The sequence below is a fragment of the Elgaria multicarinata genome, chromosome 3 (assembly GCF_023053635.1).
Source record: "Elgaria multicarinata webbii isolate HBS135686 ecotype San Diego chromosome 3, rElgMul1.1.pri, whole genome shotgun sequence".
In the NCBI taxonomy this organism is placed as follows: domain Eukaryota; kingdom Metazoa; phylum Chordata; class Lepidosauria; order Squamata; family Anguidae; genus Elgaria; species Elgaria multicarinata.
The window spans coordinates 7,473,041-7,495,185 of NC_086173.1; the positions used below are offsets into that span (position 1 = coordinate 7,473,041).

The 22,145-nt window shown below is 47.4% G+C and overlaps 1 protein-coding gene across 5 annotated transcripts in view; it reads left to right on the forward strand.

Annotated features, from left to right (window-relative positions):
- Nucleotides 1-22,145, forward strand: part of R3HDM2 (R3H domain containing 2) — a 162,713-nt gene that overhangs the window by 93,181 nt on the left and 47,387 nt on the right. For 4 of the 5 annotated variants that reach the window (XM_063119231.1, XM_063119233.1, XM_063119232.1 and 1 more), the window contains exons 6-11: nt 292-370; nt 1,993-2,052; nt 5,628-5,768; nt 8,158-8,266; nt 13,264-13,359; nt 17,549-17,580. In XM_063119231.1, the coding sequence (XP_062975301.1) occupies nt 292-370; nt 1,993-2,052; nt 5,628-5,768; nt 8,158-8,266; nt 13,264-13,359; nt 17,549-17,580 (517 nt within the window). Of the gene's footprint in view, nt 1-291; nt 371-1,992; nt 2,053-5,627; nt 5,769-8,157; nt 8,267-13,263; nt 13,360-17,548; nt 17,581-17,681; nt 17,736-22,145 lie in introns of all 5 variants that reach the window. The other variant, XM_063119230.1, reaches the window with a different exon arrangement.

Below are 22,145 nucleotides of genomic sequence, written 5' to 3' on the forward strand. Positions count from 1 at the left end.
AAGCAACTTCCATCATTTCCAGTCAGCTTGGCCTGTGGTTGAGGATTGTGAGACTCACAGTCCAGTAACACCTGGAGATCCAGGGGTGGGAACCATTGTGTTAAGAGTTATGCCCTGCAAATGGCCATCCCACATTTACTCCAAGGGAACCAGCTTATGTTGGTGATGATGGTGGTAGGGGCAGCAGCAATGAACCTGGTCCCTTGAGTATGTTCTTATTTGTTTTGACTCTTTGGATGTTATTCCTGTAAGCAGGACATGTCTTGAGTTTGCTGCTATTGTCTGTTATAGATTCCAGCCAGGAATACACAGACTCCACTGGAATAGATTTGCATGAATTTTTAGTAAATACACTGAAGAAAAACCCAAGGTAGGTTCCAGTGTGGCTATGTGGCAGGTTTGCAAGTGGAAGAGGGAGGTGTTGAATGGTTGAAGAATCAGTGAGGAAGAGAGGTGGAACAGAGGGTAGCATTAACTGATGTAATATAGGGGTATTGCTGTTGAGCTCTTGGGGTGTTCCTGTTAAGGCAGGGCTGGGCAACTTGTGACCCTCCAGATGTTTTACCCTACAACTTCCATTAGCCCTAGCAAGCATAGCCCATGGTGAGGAATGATGGGAATTGTAGGACAAATCATCCGCAGGGCCACAGATTGCCCACCCTTATACTAACAACGGGGTGGAAGTTAAGCAACCATCAGTGGGCACCTTAACTTAAGAGAAAGGGGAAGTGTTGAGAAGCAACACTGCGGTGCCCTTTGACTTTGTGCAGCCCTGCTACTCACAAGCACTTATGGCGCATTTGTGCATCCTGCTCTTCAGGGTCTTGGGCGAAAATGGCAATGGTGAGAGCTTGGACTCAGTGAGCACTTCACTGGGCCTTGGCAAGTGCTCAGGCCGGGCAGCTGCCAGGGGCCCAGCACCTCATAAGGGTCCAATGTGGATTTCTGCCTTGGGTCACCCTTTAAAACATTTTTCTAGTGTTCTAATCAGTGCTATGCAGCTGGGTTTGGGAGCCACCATTATCCTACAATGCTCCGGAGCAGCACATTGTGGAGCAACACATTGTGGGAAATTACACTGATAGCTCCCAGACCCAACCAACTGGCGTGGATTGGAGTGCAGCTGCTTCTGTTGCCCGCAAATCCCACCAGGGCCCATCAACATAGGAGGGAGCCCACCAGAAGGCAGTTTGCTGAAGGCCGTCTTCATACCTGGAGCTTGGCCCGTTGAGTGACTTCCTTGACCAGTAGTACTAACCGTGAGTCAAAGATTAAATAGATCCCAAGCTCAGAGTCTTTGTTAGAAAGTACGCAATGGTCCAACTGGTCCAGCCCCTATAAGATATCTCCTAGTTGAATTTTTGGTTTTATCTTTCTGTTACATAAACTTTACAGAGGTCTCCCGTCCAAGTTACTGATCTATATTCACTTAGCTTCAGCAACTCTGCATCATTCACTGAGCCCTCTGGAGCTTCCTTGAAAATCTGAATCCATGAACATCAGAGTAGTTCTAGCATTAATATACTGAACACAAGAATGGGAAGAGGAAAATAATTGGTATGGGTTGGTCAGGAAGGAAACTTAATAGCTCTAAAAAAACCTCTTATAAATAGCTTCCCAATACCTCTTTATAGAGTGCCTCCTGCTATCTAAGAAATAAACAGTATCAAAACTGAATGCCAGGCACTGGCTGTGTCCTGATGTTCTGTTTCTCTGTAATAATACAGGCTCTGTGAGAGCCCACGGGGTATTATGCTCCTAGAAGCATAACCACGGTGCAGAAATTAATCCACCTGAATAACAATAAAAAAGTTCTCCTTGTAATTTTCTACATCTGGTTTGCAGAACAGGTAGTGATGCCTTCATCGTTGAACTTTTCAATTAATATTAAGGTAGAGGAGGGCATTCATCGGGAGGTTTTCAGGGAGCTTTCTATAGCCGCTTTATGTTCTGAACGGTTTTCCCTCCCCTTTCCCTTCTTTTCCTTAACAGGGATAGGATGATGCTACTAAAATTAGAACAGGAGATCCTGGAGTTTATTAATGATAACAAGTAAGTAATGTGCTGATTTTCAAGTTAAAGTGACTTAAAGGTTGATGTACAGGCAGAGACACAGGCCTCGGAGGGCTGTTTCTTGTGAAGTCTGTGGCTGTGATGCTGTAGGGTCTTGAGGCAGAACTATAAAATAGGGGGAATGTGCAACGGCCCATGTTTCCTTCTCTGCATCTCCTCCCTGTCATGGCATCGTGTCAGGCATTGAGGAAAGGAGGAAATGTTGGGCTCCAACTTTGGTGGGAGCCACATATTCCCTGTGTCATTTAGTTCTGTCCTCAGATGAAGGCCTTTCTTTAAGAACCTTTAAATGGGAATTTCAAGGATCAAAACTGGGCGTTCGTTCATACCAAAAGCATATTGCCAATGAATTGTGGCTCTTTCCAGATGGTCAGGTGCGTCTGTTACAAGTAGATAAATCTCTTGTGTCATGCTTTTGCTACCCATAACAAGCTTATTCCTACTTTAGTGGGAGCGGAATGCAAGCTTGAAGGTAGGGGATTGTGCACTTTCCTTTCTCACAAGCTTCCCTGTTCAGTGTTTGCTTTACCTCTAGGCAGATGTTTAAATCCTGTGCACAGCAGGAGATCAGGATCATGCCCACACACACCCTCTTCACATCTGCATAGAGGCCGACACAGTTTTCGGTCAGCCTCCCCAACCTGGTGCCCTCCAGATGTGTTGGACTAAAACTCCCATTTGCCCCAGCCATCGTGGCAAAGGGAAACGGATGATGGGGGATGTAGTATAAGCACCAGGTTGGGGAAGTCTGTTTTAGATCGGTCACGTTGACAACATCTGTGAAATCCATACATTTTGATTTCATTTTGATGAACATCAGGCCCAGGGGTTGTGGCTAGGATCTATAGCTGAGTGGCAGAGCAGAAGGTCCCAGGTTCAATTCCTGGCATCTCCATCTAAAAGGATTGTAGCTAGCAAGGCTGGGGCAGGTGTTTGTTCACCTGAAACCTTAGAGAGCATCTGCAACTCACACATATACTGGGATAGATGGGCCAGTGGTCTGACCCAGTATCAGGCAGCTTCATGCGTTTTATATTTTGGGGTCTCATTCCTCTTAACATGTGTAGGGTTTAAACATCTGCATAGTGTGTAGGTCTTTTTGATCCGTAGGCCTTGCATATCCAATAACTGGGAACACCAAAAGAACCCTTAAAGTGGAAGAACTGTTTGGCACAAGGTTGTTGTTTTTTTAACAAAAACACGTACAACTGGGCATATTTATTTATTTATTTAGAGTATTTTTATCCTGCACCTCAGCCAAAAGGCTCTCGGAGCGGCTTACAATATATCAATAAAGAAGACAGTCCCTACCCTCAGGCTTACATTCTAAAAAAGACATGACACACAAGGAAAAGTGGATGGGGAGGGAAGAGGGAGAAAATAAAAAGAAATTAAGGAGACTGTTTAGACTGGTGGGAAGGCCCTGCTCCGTCCTCTCATCTCCCAATGGAGGGGCAAACCAACAGCTCCTTCTTCCACACAAGGTGAAGATGTTAGCCCTGGGGTGGGGGGTTCCAACTGAAGCAGGCTCTGATGGTTCCTGCCTGCTCCAGTCTCCCTCGCATGTTTGGAGACCAGTTGGGTGGAATACACCAAGGTCCAATCAAAAGCTAGGATCTGGCTCATGTTTTGGAAGGGTTGTTCTCTCATTTGTCCCAGGGGAAGGGGTGTATTGCTATTACAGCATCCGGAGCCTCACAGTATCTGGAGAACTGTCTCCATAGCAACTGAAGAAAAGCATGGTAGAAATAAGAGTTTGGCATTTGAAATCAGTGCAAAGGCAGTTCTGGAATAGTCACCCCACAACCAGAATATCCCAGATTTGGTACTGACCTGATTGGCTGTTTAGCCAATCTGAAGGCCAGGCTGAATGTCTCTTGAAGGAGTCTCCATGTCTTGCAGAAGAACATTTGCAGCACAGACTTGAAACCATGTTTCTAAAGTTCCATAATATTGCCTCTACCTTCTTCCCACTGTCTTGACCAGGTGTCAATCTTGTAAATGTCTATAGTACTTTTGGCAATACCTTAATAGAGAGACCAGTGGGAAGCACTGAGTGAGCTTCTTCTTGATGGCTGCTATGGAAGAAAGCAGGGGATGGAAGACAAATGTTTTTGTTTTCTTGCTATAGTCATAGCACTGGGTCCCTGGTGCCTAATTCTTTCTGCAGTAATTAGGTATATTTTAGAACCATCTAGATTTAAAGGGATTATTTTGAGAACATTTGATTAGGCAAGAAAACCCCCAACAATTCATTTTAATGAAGTTTTAAGATGCACCATGGAAAATTTCAGGAATATAACACTTGTAACATCTTGTGGAGGTATATTTAGTTTACTTCCTAGTGTAGGAAAAGACTTTGCTTGCAAAATATAGTTAAATAATAAGGTTTCATACATTAATGCAAGTTTTCTAATACCTTATGATATTAAAAGGCATCTTTTCATGAAAAATGTGCCTGGTTTGACTTGATCTTTTATTTCCTAAAGTTGATAAATGAGAATTTCTATGGTAAACTCATCCTATATTTTACCATGGTGTCAATGACAGAAGTTGTCCACATTTTAGGAAGTTCTGAATAAGCATCCTTCCGTATGGAAACTATTAAGTCCATGTTGTAGATCTTCAAGGTTGTCCAGAAAAAGATTTAGGAGTGTTAGATAACAGTGAGGTGAAATGGATGAAAGGGTGACCTGTGAGATTCAGTTCATTATAATCTGTGAGGTTTTATGTTTTAACAAAGTGTGTAAGCATTTACATCCAAGATTCAACAACCAGGAGAGCCCAGAATAGTGGAAGTCACTGGACGTCACTGTAAGAGATCATGTCACGTATGCTGGCTTATTGGCTTGCTCACAGTAAACCAGAATTTTCAAAAATTCTTGCTTACTGTGACATCTAAATTCAGCCAATGAACTTACACAGTTACAGGCTTTCTTGATTGTTGAGTCTTTGGTTTTAAATTCTAATAATAACATGTTCCAGTAAAAATACGTTTGCTGGATAAACGTCTAGCTTGAATTTAAGGGTTCCAAGAGGTGCTGAAGATGCATTCATGTAAAGAGTTTCTTCAGATGTTTCTGTTCTCTAGGGTGCCCATTTCACACATGCCCTACGGCAGTGCAACCAGCAGAATATCATCTTTAAAAAGTGCAATTTGTTACGCCCAGTAGTAAATAATTTGTGTGTGTGTTTCACCGGTGTGCCCTCTTCTTTTCGATCCCCTCTCTCGTCAAGGCTTGCTTTCATTTCAATGGACTCCTGGTGTTAGGCTATGGTTTAAGAGATTGCTTGCTTAAATTTAAGGGCACTGCAGAATAAATCAGAGTATGCATTCTTCATTCTCTTTCATCATTTGCAGGAAATGGCTTATGTAAACCCAGGGTAGTCTCTTCCTCCCGCTCCCCCTTCAGCAAAGATTTAAGCATGAGTTATTCTGAGGATTAGGGTTTGGGTTGAAAAGATCTAGTATATCATGGCTTTGATTTTGTGTGTGTCTTGATACTCTTTTCTCTTCTTCCTCCCCCAACTGCTTTGATCTCTGCTGCTGTCAGCAATCAGTTCAAGAAGTTTCCCCAAATGACCTCATACCACAGAATGCTTTTACACCGGGTTGCTGCTTATTTTGGCATGGACCACAACGTAGACCAAACTGGGAAAGCCGTCATTATCAACAAGACCGGTAACACAAGAATGTAAGGCAAGAAAGGGTTTCAACCAGTCAGGGGTGAGGGAAAGGGATAATAATGTTAATATTTTATCATTTACATGGCTCTTCACATATATTATCTCAGTAATCATTACAGCAACTTTGCACATCAGGTCAGTGTTATTTTCATCCCTGTATTTCATATTTCGAGTTAAACTTGAGAGAAAGTAGCTTGCCTAAAGCTACCTAGTGAGTTCATGGCAGAAGTGAAATATGATTAGGGGCATCCTAGAATCATAGAGTTTGAAAGGGCCACTTAGGCCATCAAGTCCAACCCCCCGTGCTCAGTGCAGGAACCTGGTTTCAAGCCTCCTTGACAGATGGCTGTCCAGTCTCCGCTTGAATACCTCCAGCAACAGAGGGCCACCACCTCCTTAGGCAGTTGGTTCCATTGTCTGATTGTTCTGACCATTAGGAAGTTTTTCCTGATATTTAACCAGAATCTGCCTTCCTGTAACTTAAGCCTGTGATTTCGTGCTTCTTGGATGATAGAGCACAGGATGCGTCCCTTTTCTGTGCGGCAGGAATGGGCAACTTGTAGCACCCCCCCACCCAGATATTTTGGCCTATAGTTCCCATCAACTCTAGTCACCATAGTCAGTGGTGGGGGATGATGGAAATTGTAAGCTACTACCATATCCCACCCTAATCTTCTAAATATATTTTACACTAGCTCTAAAAAATAAAAATTGAGAGCCCTCCCATATGGCCCCTTTCCTACATATCCTGATCCCTTTTTCCTGCTGTTTTCAGCCCAGCACTCCAGCCTGTCAACTTCACTTTGAAGTTTGTTTCTGTCTTCCAGGGTATTAGCTATCCCACCTAATTTGGTGTCATCTGTAAATTTGAAAACCCCTCTCATTACCTCCCCCCAGTTTGAGAAGGTACCTTTGATAAGCACTCTTTGAGTCCAATTCTGTAGCCAACTGTGGATCCACCTAATAGTTGTTCCATCTAGCCCACTTTTAGCTAGTTTGTTAATCAGAATGTCATGGGGCACTTTTTCAGAAGCTTTGTTGAAGTCAAGATGTATTATGTCCACAGCATTCCCACAGTCCACAAGGAAGGTTACCTGATCAAAAAATGAGATCAGATTAGTCTGGCAGGATTTGTTCTTGACAAATCCATGCTAGCTTCTTGTAATCACTGCATTGTTTTCAAGGTGCTTACAGATTGACTTCTTTATAATCTGCTCCAAAAATTTCCCAGGGATCGTTGTCAGACTAACTGGTCTGTAGTTCCCAGGTTCCTCCTTTTTGCCCTTTTTGAAGATAGGGACAACGTTAGCTGTCCTCCAGTCGTCCGGCACTTCACCCGTCTTCCATGATTTCGCAAAGATAATAGACAGTGGTTCTGAGAGTTCTTCTGCTAGCTCCTTTATTACTCCAGGATGCAGTTCATCGGGCCCTGGAGTTTTGAAGTCATTCAAAGAATTTAGGTGTCCCTTGACCATTTGTTTATCCATCTCAAACTGCAATCTTGTCCCTTCAGCTTATACTGCACTTTTTCCAGGGGGGTCATAGATCCGCTTTGGGGAGAAGACTGAGCCAAAGTAGGAATTGAACACTTCAGCCTTTTCTTTGTCATATGTTATCAATTTGCCATCCTTATTAAGCAGTTGAACCACCATTTTTTCCTCTGTCTTTTACTATTCATGTATTTGAAGAAAGCCTTTTTATTGCTTTTAGCATCCCTCGCTAGTCTCAGCTCATTCTCAGCTTTAGCCTTCCTGACGTCATTCCGGCACTTCTATGCTACCTGTCTGTACTCTTCTTTTGTAGCCTGGCCTTCCTTCCACTTCCTGCACTCTTGGGGCAAGTGGGTCCCTTGTGGGGTGGGGAGGGCTTTTGCCACCCAGCAGCAGTTTTACTGGGAGTAGCCCTTTGAAGCATGGCATGACCTGGGAAATCTTTGTTGGCTCTAATTTTAATCCAAGCCAGAAAAAAATTGTGGGAGCTTCTAATGCTTACTACATCATTTAGGCAAGCATTACCAAGCCTATGAAGCTTGTTTCTAGGCCTGAACCTGGCAAACTTTGATGCATCTCTGGTCAAGGCTGACAGTTACCCAGACAAAACACAAGCCTTATCTGGCTTTCATCATTCTACCCACATCAAGCAAAACCAGTGGGTGACCTCCATAAATAAGTCATCTTGGGAACTCAAGGCATACTGCAGCAGAAATCTGGAGGTTGGCAGTTGTGGCCCTACCATCTCTTTAGGAACAGTTTTTTGTACGCCAGGATACATTTTGTGGGTAACTCTGCCTTTTGGTCCTGTCCTGTCCTGTCTAATAGGGATGGTAGATGCATTCCTCAGTCTCCTCGGGTTTTCACCACCCTGCCTGATAAAAGTTTGTTTGGGTCTTCTCCACAGCCCGGAACAGAGGTTCTCTGAGCACATCAAAGATGAGAAGAGCTCCGAGTTTCCGCAGAGATTTATCCTCAAGCGAGATGACACCAGCATCGATCGAGATGATAATCAGGTGAGAGGGGCTGGAGTCGAGCTGCTTGCATTCTCCTCCTTGAAGGAATGCAACAGTGGCTCTTAAGGCTTTCTTTGCTTGGCTCTTCACCCACCTCGTCTTATTAGGGCGTTTTATTCTCTTCCTTTTATTTTTAGGTGCCACAAGATGGGTTTCTGCTGAAATGCTTTCCCTGTCCTCTGCTTTATCTTTTCTCAAACACAGGCAGAGAATTGTATTTGTGCATAGAGTATCACATCAACACATGTCCCTTCTAAAACTATTTAGCATTCTTCTAGATTCTAATAATGCCCACAAGGCTTTGAGCATGTGCAGGGAACTCTCCTAATTCACTTGATCCCAGACAAATGGCCTACTGTCCACAAAATGTAAAGAGCTCTTCTTTGCCAAGCATGAGGAAGAGGGAGTATTTTTTCACGGAGTTGCTTGTTCATTAAGACTCATAAAGTAATTGGCTCCTCTGGAGCAGTTATATTTATTTATTTATTTATCATACTTATACCCCGCTCCTCAGCCAAAAAAGGCTCTCGGAGTGGCTTACACTTAGCAAAAAAGACAGTCCCTGCCCTCAGGCTTACAATCTAATAAAGACATGACACACTAGGAAAAGGAGTCAAGGAGGGAGGGAGGGAGGGAGGAGAGAGAAAGAGAAAGAGAGAGAGAGAGAGAGAGAGTCCAGCAGGAGCAGGCCCCGATATTACTTCTGCCTGCTCCTGTCCCCTCGGTCCTTCTTCTTCCCCACAGGGCCAAGATGGCAGTTTGCCCTGTGGGGGGGGGGAAGAGTCCAGCAGGAGCAGGCCCCGATGTTACTTCTGCCTGCTCCTGTCCTCTCGGTCCTTCTTCTTCCCCACAGGGCCAAGATGGCAGTTTGCCCTGTGGGGGGGGTGGGGAAGAGTCCAGCAGGAGCAGGCCCCGATGTTACTTCTGCCTGCTCCTGTCCTCTCGGTCCTTCTTCTTCCCCACAGGGCCAAGATGGCAGTTTGCCCTGTGGGGGGGTGGGGAAGAGTCCAGCAGGAGCAGGCCCCGATGTTACTTCTGCCTGCTCCTGTCCCCTCGGTCCTTCTTCTTCCCCACAGGGCCAAGATGGCAGTTTGCCCTGTGGGGGGGGGGGGGGGAAGAGTCCAGCAGGAGCAGGCCCCGATGTTACTTCTGCCTGCTCCTGTCCCCTCGGTCCTTCTTCTTCCCCACAGGGCCAAGATGGCAGTTTGCCCTGTGGGGGGGTGGGGAAGAGTCCAGCAGGAGCAGGCCCCGATGTTACTTCTGCCTGCTCCTGTCCCCGCGGTCCTTCTTCTTCCCCACAGGGCCAAGATGGCAGTTTGCCCTGTGGGGGGGGGGGAAGAGTCCAGCAGGAGCAGGCCCCGATGTTACTTCTGCCTGCTCCTGTCCCCTCGGTCCTTCTTCTTCCCCACAGGGCCAAGATGGCAGTTTGCCCTGTGGGGGGGGGAAGAGTCCAGCAGGAGCAGGCCCCGATGTTACTTCTGCCTGCTCCTGTCCCCGCGGTCCTTCTTCTTCTCCACAGGGCCAAGATGGCAGTTTGCCCTGTGGGGGGGGGGGAAGAGTCCAGCAGGAGCAGGCCCCGATGTTACTTCTGCCTGCTCCTGTCCCCTCGGTCCTTCTTCTTCCCCACAGGGCCAAGATGGCAGTTTGCCCTGTGGGGGGGGGGGAAGAGTCCAGCAGGAGCAGGCCCCGATGTTACTTCTGCCTGCTCCTGTCCCCTCGGTCCTTCTTCATATACTCAGTATGCAGCACACGGATGTGTCATAAGACCCATTTATGGCAGCCCACAAGGTGCTTGACAAACTCCCACCCCCTCCTTTTGGGGTGGTGGTGGCTGGGGATACAAAAACAGGGAGGTGTGGTGTAGTGGCTAAGGTGTTGGACTGGGAGTCAGGAGATCCGGGTTCTAGTCCCCACTCAGCCATGGAAACCTACTGGGTGGCTTTGGGCCAGTCACAGACTCTCAGCCCAACCAACCTCACAAGGTTGTTGCTGTGAGGATAAAAATGGAGAGGAGGAGGATTATGTACGCCGCCTTGGGTTCCTTGGAGGGGGAAAAGGCAGGATATAAATGTAATAAATAAATAAATAAACAAATAAAGTACATGATAGGCCACATGCATTGTAGGTCTTTCCTTGAGTGATGTAAAGCTCTCACACTCCATGAAATCCCTGTTATGTGAATGCCGTGGGGGATGGGATTTTAAATACAGATGCGCAAGTATGACACCTGTTCTGCACCTTGTGCCTACTCTGTTGAGTCTACAAACGAAGGAGGGAAAGAAGTTTGCTGAGGTGTCATACCATTGTATAAGGAACGATGCCTCATGGGATACTTTGTGGGGAATTCAGGGACTGGGAGAGCAGTAATTGGAACCGCTTTAACTGAATGCACAGAAGCAACAGACGTTGCCATAGATCAGGACAGACTGTTGTCCATTCAGCCCAGCATAATTCTGATTGGCGGGGGCTCTCTGGGCTCTCAGGCACAGAGGGGCCTTCCCACCCCTTGTGACCTGAATCCTTCGAACTGGAGAGGTCACGGACTGAACCTGAGACCTTCTGCATGCAAAGCAAATGCTCTGTTGGAAAGCTATTGCACAAACAGGCAAGCGGAGCAGGTATCACCTTGATTGCCTTGGCAGCTCGATGAAAATGTCAACCCAGTGTGTGGGTGCTATACAGAAGGCAAACTCCATGTTATGCATAATTAGAAAAGGAATTCAGAATAAAACTGCCAGTATCATACTGCCTTCATACAAATCTACGGTGAGACTACACTTCGAATACTGTGTAGAGTTCTTAGAGAGAGAGAGAGAATATGAGCCAACAGTGCGATATGGCTGCAAGAAAGGCAAATGCTATTTTGGGCTGCATTAATAGAAGTATAGCTTCCAAATCGCGTGAGGTACTGGTTCCTCTCTATTCGGCCCTGGTTAGGCCTCATCTAGAGTATTGCGTCCAGTTCTGGGCTCCACAATTCAAGAAGGACGCAGACAAGCTGGAGCGCGTTCAGAAGAGGGCAACCAGGATGATCAGAGGTCTAGAAACAAAGCCCTATGAAGAGAGACTGAAAGAACTGGGCATGTTTAGCCTGGAGAAGAGAAGATTGAGGGGAGACATGAGAGCACTCTTCAAATACTTAAAAGGTTGCCCCACAGAGGAGGGCCAGGATCTCTTCTCGATCCTCCCGGAGTGCAAGACACGGAATAACGGGCTCAAGTTAAAGGAAGCCAGATTCCAGCTGGACATCAGGAAAAACTTCCTGACTGTTAGAGCAGTGCGACGGTGGAATCAGCTACCTAGGGATGTTGTGGGCTCTCCCACACTAGAGGCCTTCAAGAGGCAGCTGGACAACCATCTGTCAGGGATGCTTTAGGGTGGATTCCTGCATTGAGCAGGGGGTCGGACGCGATGGCCTTGTAGGCCCCTTCCAACTCTGCTATTCTATGAGAGAGAGAGAGAGAGAGAGAGCTGGAAAAAGTGCAGGAAAGGGCAAGATGGAGTGGATGGCACAGAGCTGGGAGGCTGTGGTGGTGTTTCAGCTGTGGACTGTACAGTTGGCCTTGCCTTGGCCTTAGTCTGTTCAAAGTGTCCTTTACAGAATAGTAACAAATGAATAGGTCTAGAATAGCCTTCTCCAGCCAGGTGCCCTCTAGATGTTTGCACTGCAATTCCAAGATTCCTGACAATGGCTGGAGCTGATAGAAGTCTAAAACATCTGAAGGGCATCAGATTGGGGGAGGCTTTTCTAGAGGCTTTAGCTGGTTCAGTGGAGTTAACCAAAGCTTTACTTGATTAATTCTCATTGAGGGCCAGTTTTAATTGCTGGGCCTGAGAGTTCAGAGCACCTTTTGTTTGTTTGCTTTGAGACTGTTTTGGTTTTGGTGTCCTGCTGTAAAAAGTAATGGAGAAGTCGGCCTTTCCTTCTAACAAGGGGAGAATTAGGTGTTATGATGGAAACTAGGGGTGTGCACGGACCCCCCGATCCGCCCCGCAGGCCGATCCGAAAATTTCGGATCAGGCCCGCTCTGCTCCGCACCGCTCCGCCCATAGTCTGCTCCTCTTCGCCGCGGAGCTCCTGCAGAGCCTGGTAAAGGACCAAGGGGGAAGGGGGCCTTACCTGCGTCCGTCCGCGGTCCCTCGGCTTCTTCAATTGAGCCCTTGGCTCAACCAGGAAGTCTGGGCCGCAAGTGCGGCCTAGACTTCCTGGTTGAGCCGCGGGCTCAATTGAAGAAGCCGAGGGACCGCGGATGGAGGCAGGTAAGGGAGAGGAGGGAGGGGGGTTTACCGGGCCCTGCCACTGTCGCCACATGGGCGACAGCGACAGCGGCAGGGCCCAGTAAACCCCACTTACCTTTCTTGCGGAGCTCCGGATCGAGGCGAAGGATCCGCCTTCACCTCGATCCTCTTCGCAACGCTCTGCTGGCCCCCCAATCCTCTTCGCCTCCGCTTTAAGGGGAGGCGAAGCACCCCGCTCCGCTTCTAATTCGCCGGTCCGATTAGAAGCGGAGCACATCCCTAATGGAAACATATGGGATTTCCAACCCTGTGTTTTCCTTGTGATGCTAATAATGATGGTGTTATCACTTTTTGTGGTCGTGTACCTGCCTGCTGTGTGGATTGCATGTTTCGAAACAGTGGGAATTGATTGATATCTGCTAGCTGCGATGCTTGAAAGCAAAATAACCCCCATTCCTGATTTTCAGCCAATAGTGACATCTGACCATGGTGTTTCTTAAACTAAATGCTCACCGAAAGCTAGGGGTGAGGATCTTAATCCAAAAGGAGGTGTTGTGCCGAATAAAGCTTTCCAATTGGGACATGCGTCTAGCATGTAAATTTATGCTGTAAATCTCTGCGCCATGTCGTGCCGGTGTGACACCCCAGCCTTCTTACAGTGCTCATAAATCCATTGCTCACTGCGTGCCTTTCCCTTGCTGCTGTGCTCAGCGTGTGGCAAGGCCTTAACTAAGCTAAACTCTTGTTTGCCAATCTAGATCAGAATCCCACTACAGGATGGACGGAGGAGCAAATCCATAGAAGAGCGAGAGGAAGAGTATCAAAGGGTTAGAGAACGCATATTTGCACGAGAGGTGAGCATGGGTACTTAAAAATTGTTCCTGTTCCTTCATGGGGCTCTCTGTTGGGTCCCATCCAGGTTGCTGAGTAGGTCTATCAACAGTGTTGTACCATCAGGTGCTCCCAGATAATTCACTGGGCCATTGACATGAATACCCTTGTGCGTTACCATGAGTTGAATTTTGATTCTGAAGAGTGTTTCTCCTCCTATCCAGTCATTGAGAAAAGGTTTTAGACTCCAGTATTGCTTCTTTGATTTCAAATTTGGGGTGTGGATATCACAAACCCTCAGTCTGGATCCCAGAAGATATTATGTATTAATTAATTAATTAATTAATTAATTATAGTACTTTTATCCCGCCCTTTAGCCAAAAAGGCTCTCAAGGCAGCTTACAAAAATATTTCTTATAGAATCATAGAATAGCAGAGTTGGAAGGGGCCTACAAGGCCATCAAGTTCAACCCCCTGCTCAATGCAGGAATCCACCCTAAAGCATCCCTTAAGCATCTTAAGACAATCCCTTAGACAATGTACTCTATTTATTCATGCCTGAGCCATTTTGTGTTCAGTTACCATCTGATCTTTTAATGGGTTTAAAGAAACAAATTCTTTTAAATGTTCAAGAACCATCTATACTTCGTACCACGTTGGGCAAGAAGGAGGGAATTCATGTCAGGCACACCAAACTGAATTAATATTACTTAACTAACAGGATAATAGGTGGGCTGGGGGGATTTGGAGCCATCTCCTGCTAGGTGGCAAAGATTGATCCACAAGGAAATTAGGCATATGCAATCAAGAAGGTCGTCTACGCTGAGATTTTAGGCCTCCGAAATATGTAGCTGCTTAAGTCAGTTGACCAAATTTTTTATGAAATCTAGCCATTTTGTCAACTTCTGTATAAAATCTAACAGCTAGTTGCATCCTTAGATCTAAGATGGTCTCTATTTTATTTATTTATTTATTTAAGTATTTTTATGCCGCCATTCAGCCAAAAAAGGCTCTCATGGCGGCTTACAAAAGTATTTCTTGACAGTCCCTGCCCACAGGCTTACAATCTAAAAGACATGACACAAAAGGAAAGGGGATTGGGAGGGAGGAGGAGGAGGGGGGAAAGGAAAGCAAACTCAGGCACTACAATCTTAGTTGGAAAGTTCAGCAGTTGCAGTTGACAGCAGGAGGGAGGGGGCTCTCAGCTGGAGCTGGACCCAGGCACAGTGGAGAGGTGCCTGGCTGCTGCTTCCTCTCTCACTGGTGGCCTCTGCAGAGACAGTTGACAGCAGGAGGGAGGGGGCTCTCAGCTGGAGCTGGACCCAGGCACAGTGGAGAGGTGCCTGGCTGCTGCTTCCTCCCTCACTGGTGGCCTCTGCAGAGACAGTTGGTAGCAGGAGGGAGGGGGCTCTCAGCTGGAGCTGGACCCAGGCACGGTGGAGAGGTGCCTGGCTGCTGCTTCCTCCCTCACTGGTGGCCTCTGCAGAGACAGTTGGTAGCAGGAGGGAGGGGGCTCTCAGCTGGAGCTGGACCCAGGCATGGTGGAGAGGTGCCTGGCTGCTGCTTCCTCCCTCACTGGTGGCCTCTCCAGAGACAGTTGACAGCAGGAGGGAGGGGGCTCTCAGCTGGGGCTGGACCCAGGCACGGTGGAGAGGTGCCTGGCTGCTGCTTCCTCCCTCACTGGTGGCCTCTCCAGAGACAGTTGACAGCAGGAGGGAGGGGGCTCTCAGCTGGGGCTGGACCCAGGCACGGTGGAGAGGTGCCTGGCTGCTGCTTCCTCCCTCACTGGTGGCCTCTCCAGAGACAGTTGACAGCAGGAGGGAGGGGGCTCTCAGCTGGGGCTGGACCCAGGCACGGTGGAGAGGTGCCTGGCTGCTGCTTCCTCCCTCACTGGTGGCCTCTGCAGAGACAGTTGGTAGCAGGAGGGAGGGGGCTCTCAGCTGGAGCTGGACCCAGGCACGGTGGAGAGATGCCTGGCTGCTGCTTCCTCCCTCACTGGTGGCCTCTGCAGAGACAGTTGGCAGCAGGAGGGAGGGGGCTCTCAGCTGGGGCTGGACCCAGGCACGGTGGAGAGATGCCTGGCTGCTGCTTCCTCCCTCACTGGTGGCCTCTCCAGAGACAGTTGACAGCAGGAGGGAGGGGGCTCTCAGCTGGGGCTGGACCCAGGCACGGTGGAGAGGTGCCTGGCTGCTGCTTCCTCCCTCACTGGTGGCCTCTGCAGAGACAGTTGGCAGCAGGAGGGAGGGGGCTCTCAGCTGGAGCTGGACCCAGGCACGGTGGAGAGATGCCTGGCTGCTGCTTCCTCCCTCACTGGTGGCCTCTCCAGAGACAGTTGACAGCAGGAGGGAGGGGGCTCTCAGCTGGGGCTGGACCCAGGCACGGTGGAGAGGTGCCTGGCTGCTGCTTCCTCCCTCACTGGTGGCCTCTGCAGAGACAGTTGGTAGCAGGAGGGAGGGGGCTCTCAGCTGGGGCTGGACCCAGGCACGGTGGAGAGGTGCCTGGCTGCTGCTTCCTCCCTCACTGGTGGCCTCTGCAGAGACAGTTGGTAGCAGGAGGGAGGGGGCTCTCAGCTGGAGCTGGACCCAGGCACGGTGGAGAGGTGCCTGGCTGCTGCTTCCTCCCTCACTGGTGGCCTCTCCAGAGACAGTTGACAGCAGGAGGGAGGGGGCTCTCAGCTGGGGCTGGACCCAGGCACGGTGGAGAGGTGCCTGGCTGCTGCTTCCTCCCTCACTGGTGGCCTCTGCAGAGACAGTTGGTAGCAGGAGGGAGGGGGCTCTCAGCTGGAGCTGGACCCAGGCACGGTGGAGAGGTGCCTGGCTGCTGCTTCCTCCCTCACTGGTGGCCTCTCCAGAGACAGTTGACAGCAGGAGGGAGGGGGCTCTCAGCTGGGGCTGGACCCAGGCACGGTGGAGAAGTGCCTGGCTGCTGCTTCCTCCCTCACTGGTGGCCTCTCCAGAGACAGTTGACAGCAGGAGGGAGGGGGCTCTCAGCTGGGGCTGGACCCAGGCACGGTGGAGAGGTGCCTGGCTGCTGCTTCCTCCCTCACTGGTGGCCTCTGCAGAGACAGTTGACAGCAGGAGGGAGGGGGCTCTCAGCTGGAGCTGGACCCAGGCACGGTGGAGAGATGCCTGGCTGCTGCTTCCTCCCTCCCTCTATGCCACTTAGCTACCTCAACCAAGAGTGGCCAGCACCACTGACACTGCCATTGGCAGCCAGTCTTCTGCCAACACTGGCCTCCTTTGACATCAGCTCAGGAAAGCCAGGGGCATTAGGAGAGTCTGGACAAGCAAGAAGACAGAGGAGAGAGCAGGGGGAAAGTAAAAACAACGAGGGATGAAATTGCCCAGACCAAGTATGTTAAGCATTTGGGGATAAATGTCTCCCCCACCCCCGCCGCCATTTTTAAGGCAAGTCAAATGTCTCCCTTTTTTCTAGTAATCAGGGTATCTTGAACTATGCAGAGTACCAATTTTTTTCGCTTACTGGTATGCATGGAGGTTCATTATTTTGGGCTATACTTTGTGCCCCCTTTTGACTGATACGTAAAAAGGTCCAGTGTTCAGGGTCCCTTTTAGAAATCAGTGTCTTGGCCTGCATGTATATCAGGCGCGGATTGAGGGACTACCTCTGGTGCCAATAAAAATGATTAAAATCTTTAATAGTTCTTGTCTGCGTCTGGAATGCTCGACGTTTCTGATTAGAAATAATCCTTCTTCAGGAGCTACAATCAATCAGATTAACACAGTTTTAAAACTTATTTACAAAACCAAACTCACATGGGATGCAACACCTATGGTATTCTTAACATTTTAATAACGGTTTATTGCCTATGCAATCAAATATAAAGTATATATAATGTAATTTGATTCATAGTTTTATAAGAAATTTTGAATTTTTTAAAAAACATTCTCACAAAGTGCAGCAAAAACCTTATTCTTATATTTTAAATATTTTCTGGAGCCTTTTTCCTTTCTGAGCGTTCTGCTGAACTGCCTCTAATCAAAGAGTTCTGGCTCGTAGCTGCGTACTTTCCATCAGTTCTACAACTGTCTTCTTAGCTGTAGTTATAGGGAATATTTTAGCAGGGACTTCCAGGCTCTGACTTCTAGAGTCTTCAGATTCCCCTTTGTGGTTAGCCTGACAGAACCATTGTCTTATGAGATTTCTTCTTTTTGTTTCTTTTTCAAATCCTACGGCTCTGTTTGCTGATAGTCGGGCCAGAATGGATTCCTGAATGACAGCAGGTTAGTACAGCTCACGCATGCTTCCTTCCGTTCTTCAGGCTTTCTTAAGGGGGAGGATCTGTAACTCCATAACAATGCTTTTCTTTGATGTTAACCAACAGACTCTCCAAAGAAGGCTTTTCTTCTAGTTCTCACAAAAGGCGGCAGATCTTTAGGTACTTCTGTGTGATTTCTTGCATACATTTGTCTTGCAGAGCGAATTCGCACCATGCATGGCTGCTTGTGGAGTCCTTCAAGTTGTCATATCTTTTGCAACATCACTTTATGTTTTTTTCCTCCACAATAAGATGAAAACTAAAGCACCTGCTTACTCAAGAATTTGCTGGCGTCCAGGTGCATTTACTACCGAAGTAAATTCCACTTGGGCCTTAGCTAGACCTAAGGTTTATCCCGGGATCGTCCCGGGGTCATCCCTGCCTTCTCCCAGGATCTCCTGTGTGTCATTTAGATGCACAGGGATGACCCCGGGACGATCCCGGAATAAACCTTAAGTCTAACTAAGGCCTTGATTTCAGTGCAGCTTACTTCCAAGTAAGTGTGTTTAGGATTGCAACTTTATGGAGGCTTAGGGGATGCAAGAATCAGATGCAAGAGCCGGGAATGCTTCAATTTGGGTGCTGCTGTCTCCCCATCTATTGAAGCTTCAAGAAAATATACTTTTGTATCTCGTGAAATCATAAGACTTTCTTTAACCTCTTGTGATGAGGTGGGTATCTGTAATATGGACATTTACACACATACACATCTTAAAAATGAATTTCACATGAGTAAAGAGAGCCAGCAAGCTATTGTATGTCAAACGTAGTGGGTGAAGTAGTATTATGAAAATGTCTGCAGCCTCCCCACCCCCACCGCCCCGCAATGGCTCAGTAGGGACAAAGGAGGTCAAGAGCTACCTCTTGCCCCTGCTAATGCTTCAGACGGTGGCTTTACAGTGGGGTAGATGGTTGAAAGGCATGGAAGTTAACTTATTTTCACCCTGACTCCAGAGCGCACTCCAAAAGCTTTGGGATTAGGCTACTCTTGTTGAACTGGAGGCAGGTTCGTTCAACGTCCCTTGCTCTAGGCTCTTTTTTTAAAATTAGTTTTACCTATTTGCTGATTAACAACGTTTGTGTGCTGGGGTGGAGAGAGGCTTAAAGTAAATAAGCACAAAAACAACATAAATACAAGAGGCGTGAAACCATCGAATCAAAAACAGATAAATACAACAAAAGATTGGCAACAACTTTAAAATTAAAGCACAGATTTTAAAATGAGGCAGCCCCCTGGCCTTTTAAATAACGACGTAAGTTATTTAAAAGGCCAGGTTGAACAAAAGGGTCTTCACCTGGCACTGAAAACACCAGAAGGATGGGGCCAAGTGAACCCCTCTGAGTCATTTGTCCCATAACCCAATTGGAGCACAGCCTCTGATGAAGATCTTAAAGTTTGGGTAGATATATAGGAGACAAGGCAGTCTTTCAAGACACCTGGTCCCGAGCCATTTTGGGCGTCAAAGGTTAAAACCTGCCCCTTGGACCTGGAAACAAACTCAGAGCCAGTGCAGTTGACAACACACAATTGTAATCTGATCAAACAACACAGTTCCAGTCAATCATCCTGCAGCCCTATTTGGACCAATTGCAGTTTCCCAGCTGTTGTTAAAGGCCGCCTTACATATAAAGCATTGCAATAGTATAAACAGCAACTTACCCGAGCATAGACGATGGTGGCCAAGCTAACTCCATCCAGGTAAGGTTGCAGCTGGCATCTCTGTCAAAGCTGACAAGGCATTTCGAATCGCAGGTATTACTTGAGCCTCTAATGACAGTACAGGATCAATAAGCACTTCCAGGTGCAAACCTGATTCTTGACGGCAGAGGTGGCAATTTCCAGGAGCCATGGGATGTCCCCAGCAGGGGCCACACCCCGTCTCTGTCCAAACAGCTGTAGTGGTGACACACACAAAAAAGCGGGGGAGGCGTTTTTGCAAGGAGTCAAAGCGTATGGGGAATGTGCACCTTGTTTGCAAGTAGAATCTCCCTTCTGGGATGGCTATTCTGCTTGCAAGCGAAGCATGCACTCCTTGCATACCCTGTTTCCTTGCAGAATCACCCACCCTCCTTTTGCTGTTGCTGCTACAGTGGTAAATCCCGTAGCAGGAGCAGGGGGTTGCAAAAATGGCCCTGGGGTCTGCATGCTTGGGCCGCATTTTCTACACCCCTGCTTTAGAGGAGAAAGCAACCCCATCTATCAAGGCAGAACACCCTTCACTTGGGTAGAAGAACCCCAGTCAACATTACCTAGGGTGACCATATGAAAAGGAGGACAAGGCTCCTGTATCGTTAACAGTTGCATAGAAAAGGGAATTTCAGCAGGTGTCATTTGTATATATGGAGAACCTGGTGAAATTCCCTCTTCATCACAACAGTTAAAGTGCAGGAGCTATATTAGAGCGAACAGATTTAAAAGAGGGCAGGGCATCTGCAGCTTTAACTGTTGTGATGAAGAGGAAGTTTCACCAGGTTCCCCATATATACAAATGAGAGCTGCTGAAATTCCCTTTTCAATACAAGAGTTAAAGATACAGGAGCCCTGTCCTCCTTTTCATATGGTCAGCCTACATTACCTCCGTCTTGTCTGCATTGAGTCTCAGTTTGTTTGCCCTCATCCAGTCCATTATTGTGCCCAATCACTGCTTCAGGACAGCCATAGTCTCACCTGAGTCTAGTGAAAGTGATAGATGAAGCTGGTTGCCATCCACATACCTGTGTTACCTCCAACCAAATCCCCACATGTCCTTTCCCAGCGATTTCAAGTGAATGTTAAACAGCATGGGAGAAAGACTAGAATCCCAAAATATGACTCTCAAGGGGTTGGGCAGTAGGAAACAGCCATCCAAGTAGGAGCAGAATCACCATCTGATGGTGCCCTCTGTACACATAGCTACTTATCTTTTTTCCTCCCCTGCATCATGTTCCCCCCCCTTTGATCTTTGGTCCCTGACTTGGCCATAGACAGTGCTCTTGCCAACCAGATAAGAAAGCATCACAGTTGTATGGTCTGTGCAGGATTACTTCACTGAGGAAAAGTTTACACAGTGTTGTATTGTTGCTTCTCAGAGAGACACTTCACTTACGGAAGATGGCATTCATGCAAAGCCCGAGTAGCAAACTGTATATGTTGCAAGCCAAACTGTACTTCTCAGGGTCTGCCCAGGACTACTGTACTCTTGCACTGCTCCCGTTCGGTTTCGCAGGGCTTTCACGGAAGTATGTTCTGGTGGACTGTGCCCCGTGGGTCAGATCTCTCTCCCACTTTGTTGCTTTTAATGGCCACCAGCAAATTCTGCCACCTGATACGGCTGCCTCGCCTCGCCTCGCTGTAGGGGCACCTCTGGTGTTTTGCAGAAAATTGTGCTAATAAATTAGAGCTCAGTGCTAAATTAGTTCTTGTGGAAATCTATTCAAAGCAAGAGCCCAATACAGGAATTCATCTGCGGGCATGGCATCTCCCCTTCAACTGGGAGAAAGTAATTAAGAACTTAAGCTCCAGGGGACATTGTTCAGCATTCAGCTTGGTGATGAAGGTTGTAAAAGTGTTTCTGTCCCAACATTTCCAGTTCTTGTTCAAATTAGCTTATGTTCATTCACATAAGTGAGTCATGAGTTGGAATTGGCTGGGAGTCAAAGATAAGTGCAAAACGGTCTGACCCCCATCGCTTGGGCTTAAAGGGCACTGTCCACATGGAACTTCTTCTGGGCAAGCTTCCTTGCAATGAATGGCCGTTGTGTAAGACCCATACTGGCCAACTTTGATTCCAGTGGGACTTGGATAGAAGAAGCTCCTGGTATATTTTGTCCAAAGTATGTTAAGACATTTGTCGATGCAGCTCCATATTTAGCCAATTTTACCAACTTGGAATTCACTGTTAGGCTATCTTGGTGTCCAAGCTCTTGCATGGAGGGGAAGGTACAGAAGCAGTACTGGTCTGAAATTGTCCACAGCATTTTCCTTATACTGAATGAAATCTTTATTGCTAAAAGCGATAAGCCATCACAATTTGACATAATAAAAACAAGTAAAAAGATAAGCTAAAACAAATAAGTTAAATAGGTGAAAATGGATAATATAAAATAAGATTAAAATAATGAACGCAATTGGAATGTAAAGATAAATATCACATTAACATACATTAAGAACTCGTGCGTGGGTGCAAGAACTCACTGTGCTCATTGACCCCACTGTCATTTTCCTTTGGAACATGTCATTCGCAATGGAGAGCATTAAAAAAAATCCCCTAAGAGTTTTCTCACCATCTGCGGTAAACCCTCAGCTGCAGCCTTCATATCTTTAGAGATGCTAGTTCTGCAATGCTGACCTTATGGAGTAGAGACTAGCATATCTGGCACTCCCCAGAGAACAGTGGAAGTCATCTTCTCTCCTGTTGGCACCTGGGATAAGATCGTGATTCTTCAATTTGCCATTGTTGCGTTAGGACCTGCCTCCCCACGCCTTTTCAGGAGGGGCCATTTCAACCATCTGAAGTCTAACCAGGCCATTTTTACATCTAAAGAAACAAA